Genomic DNA, 12,029 nt, shown 5'->3' on the forward strand with positions numbered 1-12,029 from the left:
TTCAATAGTAATGAATGGTACACTTCCAGGTTGCCAGTGTGATGGAATTCTGTAAGTTTTGTTATGTCTTTCAACAATTTCTTGTTCAAAACGACATCTTCTAAGGCAATGTAGTCTGCAGACCCTGGTGTTAACCATTTTGTCTTTCTTTCTCTCCTCCTAGAAAGCTTCTCGTGTGAACACTTCCTAAAATACTTACCACTTTTCCATTGGTGTATGTCTATAACATGATTCAAAATAGACACCCACTTTTCACATAGAATATCAGCGTTTCCTTCACATGTTTGCACACACCACAGATGGTTCGACACTGACTGAATCCACTTTTGAAGGGAAGCATGTTTTTTTGCTTTTTTGGTAAGCTTTTTTGTTATCCATTTAGATAAGTGCCATACATCATATTGGTGAATAATATGAGGATATTTTTTCCGCAGCTCTGATGTTATTTGGATGTGGCGATCTGTGGTCAATGATCTAATTTGGATTTTTTCACCCATGACATTATTCAAAGATCTCTGGCAACCTTCATTCTCCATTGCATTGGAAGAAGACACTTCAGATACCTGTATCAAAGAAAAATCAACAATTTTCCCACTGTTTTCTTCCATCAGCGTGTATGTGCCATACTTTGCATTGTGACCTGGACTATCACATCTTCCATCACCACATAAATCTATTGGTATGTCTGCCTTGGTATATTTTTCTATTATAGTTTTTTGCTGTTTTCTATAGGTGCTATTAATCACTGGAAAGACAATTTCATCCTGCATATTATAGAACTGGTCCTTGTTCACAAAACCTAAGTTCAAAGCATTTGCAAATTGCTTCAATGGCTCATATGTTGAACCAGTAAAGATTGTTGCTGCTGGTATCAAAACATTTCCAGCTGGTTTATTGTGCAACATAGGCTGTGACTTCCACTTGAAGATATGATTTTTGTGGCAAATTGCCTTGTACATCACCATGCTACCCACTGTAGATTTTTCAATCTCACATATGGAAGAACAAAATTTGCATGATATGAACAACTCATCTAGCTTTCTTTCAAAAACAATGAATTTTCTCTCTGTGTTTTGCTTATCATCATCCGATTCATTGCTGGAACTTGGTGAAGAACACACATAATCTTCATCACTACCATCTGACAGATCACTTTCAGTTGAGCTTTTATCTATGGTATTCACAGTCTCCTCATGCTCTGAACAATTATCTTCCCACATGATGCATTCTCAATCTGGGTGATGTCATGCATGATTGGTGGTATAACAACAGAAGCTAATGGTAGGTTTGACATTGAATGTGCACTATTGTTCATGGGACTAGAGGTTTTTGAAAAGTTACTGTATTTTATTTTCCTTCTTGGCTTTTTCCTCTGTGCCAGTGTCTGAACTGCAATACTGCGTGTTGAAATCTTTTCACACTGTGTTTCAGCATCAACACTACTTGGAGTATCACTATCACATAGTATTGCCACACTTCTTCCAGCTGAAGTATCTATTTCTGGCTCTATCTCAGTCATGGTCATGGACAATGTGAGTGAAGAGTCTTCAGCATCACTGGGTTGTTCAAGCATACTGGCTAATTCCTGCACATTGTGGAATTTAGATTCATTTAATTAAAAAATGTTTCAAGTGTAATGTTCAAAAGAAAATTTTAATATAATGATCTCACTTATATATATCAATACATACTTATTCATGCTCAAGATAAATAATATCAAAAATTATTCTGTAAAAATAACATTAATGGGCTACCTCTTGCATCGCTTTTCTTTTCTGCCTCTTACTTGAGGATTCCCGCTCTGGTTTACGCTTTAGAAAGGGGAATATTGAAGGGACACTACCGGGTTTTAATGCTTTTTTTGCTTTCATTCCAAATAAATCTTTCAGGGAACCTTCAAAACAATCTGGCGTGAAATGCGCGCTGCACACATAGCATGAATTAGGTTTAGGCAAATTATCACGTCGAATTCGCCCTAGCCACATTTTACGAATATATTGATCATTTGGCAAGCGATGGTAAGATATTTCACTTCCTTTGGTTTTTTTTGAACAATTAGTGCAACCGGGTACCATACAGTAAGGCATATTTATAAAGAAAAGAAAAAAAATATCGAGAAAGAAATACGCATCGAAGACTTTGTGTTTGTTTTGTATATGAAATTTTGAGCGCTATCGCGCTCACCGCGCAGTGACGTCAAGAACGGAAGCCGCTGCTCGATCGCGGCTTCGCTCGCATGTATACAATGGCTGCAGCTTTTACAGCAAAATTTCATGATTTTGTGGTTTCATATCTCCGGTATAATTTTGATTGGAGCTTTCAAACTTTGGAATATGGTTTGTAAAAATAAAATCTTTCATTTGATAAAAAGTTTTTTTGGGGTCTGACTTCCCCTTTAATATTGGGGTGTTTGTGGTTTAAAAAGGTAAGAAAGGGTTTCACATGGTCAGCAGTACGAAAAAAGAGAAAACAATCATCAACGTATCTTCTATAAAGCAAGGGCTTAAAGTGAGAAGGACAATTTTTGAGCCATATTTCCTCATGGAATGACAGGAATATGTTAGCGAACAAACGTCCTAAGGGACCTGAAGAGATGTCAAAACTTGCCATTATAACATTATCAGTGTTGATGTTCAGGGATAAAATTTCCTTGGTGAAAGAAAAGGAATCTTTAATCATGAAAGAATTGGAAGAGATTGGGGTGAGAATGGGGATGAAAAATTTAGCTATCTTATACGAGTAATGATTTATACATGATAGGATAGGCCTTAGTGGTATGTCGGTTTTATGACTTTGGATAGTCCATATAGAATACCTATTCGTGAACCTGTTGGGTAGAGTTCGTCATATGTTATTTGATCAATCGATTTAGATGCTTTCAAGTTTTTCAGGAGAGTCTTTACCTGGTTTTTACTTTGTAGGGTAGGGTCAATTTGACGGGGTCTTGATTTAAGCGCACGAACTTTGAGTTGTCGGATAAGATTTCATCCATTTTTTTGTTTTTAGTCCTCTTTGTTTAAAATGACAACGCCATTTCCTTTATCGGGTTTCATTATGACGATGTGGCGGTCGTTTCGTAAATTATTCAACGTGTTGATGTCTTTCCTTGAATACAAAATGCTTGGCGGATTATAACTGCAAAAACCGGATTGTGCGAATTCTTTTATCCGAGTCCTTATGAATTCCGGGTAGAATCCAGAGGGCTCATAAATGGGTTCTTGCTTAATCTGGGAGTATAACCTTTCAAAAGGCGTGAGAAAATGGCAGAAATTGAGTTTCGATGGTGGTAAGGCAAAGTTTAGACCTTTTTAAAGAATTTCTTTCTCCTTGTCTGTGATTAGTCGGTGTGAGAAATTTAAGACTACCGTATTAGGATCTATCATGTTTGAGAACTTATTGTCAGCATTGAGGTGGAAAAGCTTTTTGTCTTGTATACGTTGGTGATTGTTCAGTTTCTTTGTAATTTCACCGTCAAAGTGTTCTTTAGGTGAATGAAATAAATTTTGGAGATAAGCGAAGCAAGGTTGGCATGTGCTGTTGTTAGCTGTGCGGATAGGGTTACGTTCGTATTCTAGCGTGTTTGGCGTTGATTTCGTTTTGTAATAATTTGTTCTGGCATTGGCGATAGGCGCTGGAGTTTCGTAAACGACGATTGGCAACCTTGAACCACGGAAATCGTGGTACTACTGAGCTGTTCTTACAAGCTTTCAAAAATTGAAGGTCCAGTTTGGCTTTACCAAGTTTCAACTCCAGACGTTGGAATTTTCGAAAAGCTAAAGAAAATCTATCAGAAGTGTTCACCTAAAGAACACTTCTGACGGCGAAAATTCAAAGAAACTGAACAATCACCAACGTATACAAGACAAAAAGCTTTCCTATCTCAATGCTGACAATAAGAACTCAAACATGATATATCCTAATACGGTAGTCTTAAATTTCTCACACCGACTAATCACAGACAAGGAGAAAGAAATTCTTTCAAAAGGTCTAAACTTTGCCTTACCACCATCAAAACTCAATTTCTGCCATATTCTCACGCCTTTTGAAAGGTTATACTCCCAGATTAAGCAAGAACCCATTTATGAGCCCTCTGGATTCTACCCGGAATTCATAAGGACTCGGATAAAAGACATCGCACAATCCGGTTTTTGCAGTTATAATCCGCCAAACTTTTTGTATTCAAGGAAAGACATCAACACGTTGAATAACTTATGAAACGACCGCCACATTGTTATAATGAAACCCGATAAAGGAAATGGCGTTGTCATCTTAAACAAAGAGGACTAAAAACAAAAAAATGGATGAAATCTTATCCGACAACTCAAAGTTCGTGCGCTTAAATCAAGACCCCGCCAAATTGACCCTACAACGTAAAAACCAGGTAAAGACTCTCCTGAAAAACTTGAAAGCATCTAAATCGATTGATCAAATAACATATGACGAACTCTACCCAACAGGTTCACGAATAGGTATTCTCTATGGACTATCCAAAGACATAAAACCGACATACCACTAAGGCCTATCCTATCATGTATAAATCATTACTCGTATAAGATAGCTAAATTTTTCGTCCCAATTCTCACCCCAATCTCTTCCAATTCTTTCATGATTAAAGATTCCTTTTCTTAGACAAAGATCCCTTAGGACCTTTGTTCGCTAACATATTCCTGTCATTCCATGAGGAAATATGGCTCAAAAATTGTCCTTCTCACTTTAAGCCCTTGCTTTATAGAAGATACGTTGATGATTGTTTTCTCTTTTTTCGTACTGCTGACCATGTGAAACCCTTTCTTACCTTTTTAAACCACAAACACCCCAATATTAAGTTTACGAGTGAAATCGAACACAATGGAAAACTTCTATTTCTTGACATCACTATTCATCGATCTAAAGGAAAGTTCTTCACGTCCATATACAGAAAACCTACGTTCACTGGTCTTTTTACTAATTTCCACAGCTTCGTCCCACTAACATATAAACGCAGTTTAATATTATGTTTATTTCATCGCTTCTTTAATATTTGCTCTACTTATGAAAACTTCCATACTGAAATCGAAAAATCACGCAGATTATTTATTTCCAATTTATTTCCCTGTCACAAATTTGATCACTGTGTAAAAATGCTTCTTGACAAAGTCTTTCAACCCAAACCACCTGTTCATACCGTACCCAAGAAAATACTGTATTTCGGCCTTCCATTTACTGGTCTACACTCATCCCAACTCCGTACACAAATCAATCGCCTTTGTCGTTCCGCTTTCGGCACGACACCTTCGCCAACTTCGAGTATTTTAAAATACTTTCTTCATGCTCAAACTCACAAGAACTTCTTATTCACGAAAGCCTCTTAATCAACAAAATGAAACCATCTCTTAACGTCCAAGGAAACTCCATTGTCCTTCAGTTGCTTTAATCTAATTTCGTCCGTCCTCATGTCTGTATACTTTGTGATTGTTTGTGTTTTGTTTGTTTTTTTGTTTCTTTCGTGTTTCAACTTATCCCACGTCATACTATCTTATCCAATATTTACTTTCACATTTTCATCCCACCATGTAATTTATATTATGTAAATAGCTATACTATATATATCCCTCTATACTTGTAATTCAATATTGTCTGATAATGTCTTGAGAGTCATGACGAAACCTGACACTTTTAAATAAATATTTCTTTCTATGCAATAAATGGCTCTTTTAAAAGCACTTTGCTGGGCTTTGATATTTATATTTAAACTTCGCTTTTCGCCCGGTATATCCCTGGTTACATTATATAAGATTATATTTCGCGCTTTCGTGTCATTTAAATTTGTCGATGATTTTCTACATATTATTTTTGGTGTACTCTCCAGATTTTGGATATATTTTAGAAAATATAAATATGCGTAATATAGGCAAGTTTAAAAAATTCTACATTGTAGTTTTCTACTTATATGCCTTTGTTTTTTAAAGAACCGGAATTCTTAACTTAATTATGCAAGATTAAATTACGCGCATACGAAATATCAAAATTTGTCGATGTTTTTCTATCATTTCTTTTCTTGCGCACTCTCCAAATTTTGGATATATTTTATAAAATAGAAATATGTGTAATATGCCAAAGTTTTAAAAAATTCTAACCTGTAGTTTTTTAGCTATAGAGCTGTTTGTCAAATGTGTTGCCAACCTTACAGTTTATTCCAGAGTACATTCTCAAGAAATTTTAGTCCTTTTATATTTTTTTAAACTCTCCAGATTGTGGATATATTATAGAATATAAAAATATCTACAATGTGGCCAAGTTTGAAGAAATTCTACTATGTAGTTTTTTATTTATAGGCCTTTGTTTAGTAAAGAACCGGAATTCTTAACTAATTTATACATGATTATATTACGCGCATTCGTAAAATCTAACTTTTTCGATGATTTTCTACAAGTTATTTTTTTGTGCCCTCTCTTGATTTTGGATATAGTTTAGACAATTTAAATATGTGTAAGATGCAAAAGTTTATAAAAATTCTACGGTGTAGTTTTGAAATCATAAGTACAAGATTATATTACGCGCATTCGTAACATCTAGCTTTCTTGATGATTTTCTACAATTTATTTTTTTGCGCACTCTCCACATTTTGGATCTATTTTAGACAATATAAATGTGTGTAATGTGCAAAAGTTTTTTGAAAGTTCTACCGTGTAGTATTGAAATTATACGCTAAATACCTGAAATGAAAAGTACACGGTAAATTGAATCTTACTGGTTTCTTCAATTTCTTGACTTTTATACATTTTTGTGATGTTTAAGGACAGTAAATTAGTAATAAACAGTTAAGAATTGTTTTTTACTTTTGAATTTGATGGAAAACGTACAATAGAAGTTAAACATTAAATGTGATCCTATAGTTACATGTGATATCTCTATTTGTTGGTGTAAGTCAGTGTATACTAAGGGAGGTAGATGCTACATCACAAAATTTAACAAGTAATACGGAAAAAACCGGCCGTGTAACGCATTTGCTGTCATTTGATATTGAAGATAAACAGGTTAAAACGCAGTATGGGTTAGTTTGCTCAAATTGAAATCTATTTGGCGAAATTTAAAATTATGTAGAAAATTCATAAAGGCAAAGCGCTTTGCAATCAAGATTGTTAACTTTCACTCCCACCGATTCAGCAGTAATATAAAAAGGTTTACTCCCCCGGTTTACAACAAACCATTTTACAGTCAACAGTCAATAAGAACAGTCCACTGTCAAAAGTCCAGGTTTTAGCACTTGCCGGGTATCGGTCCTACTTTACTATACTTTTGTATTACAAAATCACAATTTTCGTGTTTTTATCCTTTTACAAACTTCTGAATAAGGTAAAATTTTCATGAGATAAAGAGGGAAACCGGTAAAGAGTTTTAACCTTAAAGCTCTGTATTCTTAGCTTTTTAACGACTGAAAAATAAGATGGCAAGTTGTATTGAATTTGAAAGTTGAAGGTGACGAAGACAATGTCAATTGTGCGAGCCATTTTAGAAGATGGGTACTTAAATTACAAAAAAGTACGAACAAAGGTATTTATATCTTCAATATATTCATCGATATTGAAGTTGTTCACAAAGGAACTGGTTGAAAGCTTTGCTTTGCTTAATGCAACACAGAGAGGTACTTTCGCATATTTTATGATGAACATCCTGTAGAGTTTTTGATCTATTTTCAACTTACTATTGTTCATCAAAATGTCTTTCTGATTATTTGCCTATGTCTATTTGTTTTGTTTTTTCACCGATGTAATAAAGACGTAATTTGAAATTATTATGATCTTTGCGAGGTGAATAACAACCCAAAACAAAGTGTTGTTAAATGTGTAAATTTGTAGCAATCTTCCATAAACGTCATTCCAGATGAAATTTTGGTGGCAGTGGCAGGATTCTGTATTTGTTTCTACATTATTTGCCTATGTCTATTTGTTTTGTTTTTTCACCGATGTAATAAAGACGTAATTTGAAATTATTATGATCTTTGCGAGGTGAATAACAACCCAAAACAAAGTGTTGTTAAATGTGTAAATTTGTAGCAATCTTCCATAAACGTCATTCCAGATGAAATTTTGGTGGCAGTATTAGCATTCTGTAGTATTTCCACATTTTTTAAGAAGCAGTAGTATCATATAATCTTCGGTTTGTTTCTGAACAATGCAGATCGAATTTGTACCATCTCAATTTTCTGCCATTATAATCCCAGCAAGACAAACTTTTTAAGACTAAATATTTTTGCCGGTCGTTTTGTCCCTTTCACGAAAATTTGCTCCAATCAAAAGTGGTAGAACGAATAAAAACGCAAAAACTTTGATTTTGTAATGCACAAGTATAGTACCGATACCGCCCACGAAGGTCATGAGCAAATGACCAAGTTTTGCCACAGAATACAAATGTGCAGAAGAGTCACTTTTGTCGGAACCCTTGACATTTTTTGTCCTCGCGCATGTCATGCCGCGAATGGTAGCCGCCATCATTCCAGCCTGACAATAGGGGTTTTTGACTTTTTCCAAACCTTTAAAATGATCCGAAGTCATTTCTTAACTCAAAATATAGTTGAATCATTATTAAATATTGACGTCAGTTAATTTTATTGGTTGGAAACAAGTGAGAAATCCTCAACATCTGGCTGGAATAATGGCCGACATGTATTGGTTCGACATCTGATCTTCCTGAGCAAGTACTGTTTTCTTTAAATAAATTTGTATTTCTTCTTTATGGTGATAAGAGTTCAGATAAGAGTTAATGCTTCAAGATAAATATAAATATATATTTGCTACTACTGTCTTTTTTGCATTTGCTTTGAATTTCTTTCGGTACTAGGTACACTCCCTTTGCATCTGGCAAGTGATCTGACGAATGCCTTCCCCGAATGCCGATAGCCTGCTTTTGCACATTAAGAGAGCCCACTTCCAAGCAGGCATCTGGAAGAATTGTTTGCAATCGCCCATTAATGTTCAACCTCCTGTGTGGCATGGAGGGCACATGAAAAATGGTCAGTTAGAGATTTTTTGGATGACTAGACCTTCTGCTCCAGATACACTTATTGAGTGCGTAACATGCAAGTGTAAAGGTAGTTGAAAGAATATTCGATGCTCGTGCGTGAAGTCTGATTTGCAATGTACTGACATTTACGGCTGTTCTGACTGCAGTAACTAAGTCTCTGAAGATGACGGCCCAATAAAAGAGCCGGATGAGTGTGATGATAGCGAATACGATACAAATGAAAACTTTATAAATGATTTCAACTAAATTTTCTATTAAGAATGCACTGCTCAGCAGTGTGTACAGCAGGAGCTAGATGGCGACCAAGCGTTTCTGCGTACGCAATCTCATGTGCCAAATTATTTTCGTTATATTATATACACACAAAGATGAAGGACTCCTTCGCAATTCAATTTCAAGAATAGTTTTCCATTTTTTAGTCCATTTGTCCATCAAGCAGCTATGGAAGATTAATAGCTAAACATATCATTTCAAATTAATAATCATTATGTAGCACCGATTTTTAAATATGAGCCAGCAAATTTAGCAAATTTCACACAAAACAATATAAAGGACTATACCAACCTGGACGATCGACATTTACAAACATGTAACAAAACAATATGGCGGATATAGAAAATAAATGTCGAATTTTTGATAGCTCTAACTCTCTTGATTGCAAGTTTTCGGGGTGTAAACAGGCAGATTCATAGTAAGTGAGTACATATCAGTACATCTATATTGTTTTTACTCAGTCATGAATTTCTGCATCTCAACCTGAACAATAATCCACCATAGAATACGGTCTAATGAGGGCGCGTTGTACACCTGAGTGACCCTTCTGTATAATCATTATTCTGTGGCTTTGGCTTCAATTATCGTACTATATTTTATACATAGATGCGTTAAGGTGGATCTCCACTAGACGATTTTTTTGACGATCGTCTTAAAAATTCGCTGCGCCACATGCGCAGTAGGAAATAAAATCGTCAACAAAATCGTCAAAGACGATTGCAAATTGCAATGTGAAATTGAGAAAATGGCGGATGTGAATCAAACTTTAATGCATTATTTACTTCTTCGAAGGCATTTGATTTTACTGCATGCATGTAGAGTAAGATCCATGAAAACAAAGCGAAAACGACCAAGATTTTGGATGCGTAAACTGTACGAGGAAAGAAATGAGAAAGGAGAGTACAATTTGCTGGTTAAAGACTTGCGATTATACGATCATGAAATGTTTTTCAGATATTTCAGGATGTTACCTGACACTTTTGAGACCTTGTTGGGGTATATTGCCCCGATGATAAGAAAGAAAGAAACGAAAATGCGAGAACCGATAAGTGTAGATCAAAGACTTTTAGTCACTCTGCGATATTTGGCAACTGGGGATGCTCATACAACTATCGCTGCCAATTATAGAATGAGCTCAACGACTGTTGGTCGAATTATCTACGAAACATGCAACGCACTTTGGGACAAACTAAAGGAAATGGGTTTCATGAAAACACCTTGCACTGAAAGTGACTGGAAAAAGTATCTAAAGATTTTGAAGATCGATGGAACTTTCCTAATATGCTGGGAGCAATTGATGGAAAGCATGTGCAGATGTTTGCTCCTGCTGGAAAGGCATGAGTTTTTAATTACAAAAGACTCATAGCATTGTTTTGTTGGGAGTTAGTGATGCAAATTATAAATTCACACTGGTTGATATTGGTGATAGTGGGCGGCAAAGTGATGGCAGCGTGTATGCCAACAGCAATCTTGGCTATGCTATTGAAAACAAGCTTCTCAACATGCCCACAGATGGCAAGATTACCCATTCAACGAAAGTACTACCCCACGTATTTGTAGGGGATGATGCATTTGGCCTAAAACGCCACATGATGAAGCCCTATCCTTTTCAAACCTGTCTGAGGAAACTAATTTTCAATTACAGGCTAAGCAGAGCCAGACGTGTCATTGAAAATGCTTTTGGTATATGTGCTAGTCGGTTTCGTGTGTTTCATAGGCCTATAGTTGCCAAAGTTGATAATGTGATTGCCATAACTAAAGCTGTTGTGGCATTGCATAACTTCCTTATGAGCATAAATGAAGATGACGATTCAAATCTATACTGCCCACCATCATTTGCTGATCAAGATGGGCAAATGGGTAATGAGTTTAACCCTGGTGAGTGGCGACAAGATGCAAATTGTATGAATGGATTGGGTGACATTACAGATGTTGGTGCATCAAATAACTATGGTGCAGAAGCTAAGTGGGTTCGTGAACAATTTGCCAATTATTTTAATAATGAAGGAGCAGTTGACTGGCAGTGGCAAATAGTAAGGTGTTCAAAATAAAAACAAATTTAAAGCTATTTATATTCAATATGAGCATTAGTGATGTGATGGGTTTTCATACGAAAGGGGTTTTTCACTTATGTAGTTAGCAATACATGTTTAAGCTATAATTTTAAAAATAAATGATTTCACTTGCTATATATCTGTATTCATTGGAAGGCATGTATCTTGTATAAGTGAGAGTATGTTATTAATTTTTAATGAGATCTGTGAAGTTCTACAACAATTTTTTTTAGCTATCTGAATATTGTAAATCATACAAAAGCTGTTGAATTTTTAATTTAACTTGTCTGAGTTGCTTTTTTTCCATATCTCTTAAAACTGGAACAAGACTCATACAAAATAACTCTGCTTCATCCTTATCTTCATTTTCTCTTCTACCTGACAATCCTTCTAAATAATTTACCATTTTCTGGTCCATGCTCTTCACATGGTCAAGAAATGGGTCTAGTTGATCGTTAGAATTAGGACATTTTCTTTTAACATATTTTGCCTCATCTGATACGCTTGAACAGCTTGAAGAAGGCTGACAAGGTCCTGGAGATTGTGATGAGGATATGTCCAATATGTTCTCTGGTATTGTTTGGATTTCAAGATCCACATTGCTGTGAGTTTCCAAATTGCTTGTTTTCTCATGAAGAAATCTCATAACCTCAAAATATTTGCATGTTGGAAGTGTCGAAGCAACTGCCCCAGATTTAG

The 12,029-nt window shown here is 35.5% G+C and overlaps 1 protein-coding gene and 1 long non-coding RNA gene across 2 annotated transcripts; both read left to right on the forward strand.

The window, feature by feature from the left end:
- Positions 1 to 1,213: 1,213 nt before the first annotated feature.
- LOC124459455 lies at positions 1,214 to 2,124 on the forward strand. The gene is made up of 2 exons (XR_006953670.1): positions 1,214 to 1,281; positions 1,432 to 2,124. It is a non-coding gene; the product is annotated as an uncharacterized LOC124459455 (long non-coding RNA).
- Positions 2,125 to 10,285: 8,161 nt separating this feature from the next.
- Positions 10,286 to 11,327, forward strand: LOC124456087. Its single transcript, XM_047006625.1, has 2 exons — positions 10,286 to 10,592; positions 10,660 to 11,327. The coding sequence occupies exons 1-2, from the start codon at positions 10,286 to 10,288 to the stop codon at positions 11,325 to 11,327; spliced, it is 975 nt and encodes a 324-aa protein (XP_046862581.1).
- The last annotated feature ends 702 nt before the right edge of the window (positions 11,328 to 12,029 follow it).

This window comes from Xenia sp. Carnegie-2017, unplaced genomic scaffold, assembly GCF_021976095.1.
Source record: "Xenia sp. Carnegie-2017 unplaced genomic scaffold, XeniaSp_v1 HiC_scaffold_13, whole genome shotgun sequence".
NCBI classification, from domain to species: Eukaryota; Metazoa; Cnidaria; class Anthozoa; order Malacalcyonacea; family Xeniidae; genus Xenia; species Xenia sp. Carnegie-2017.

Coding starts and splice junctions, on each gene's coding strand:
- LOC124456087 (XM_047006625.1), top strand. CDS start 10,286: ATGATAAGAAAGAAAGAAACGAAAATGCGAGAACCGATAAGTGTAGAT. Junction 10,593..10,659: donor GATGGAAAGCATGTGCAGAT/GTTTGCTCCTGC, acceptor TTTTGTTGGGAG/TTAGTGATGCAAATTATAAA.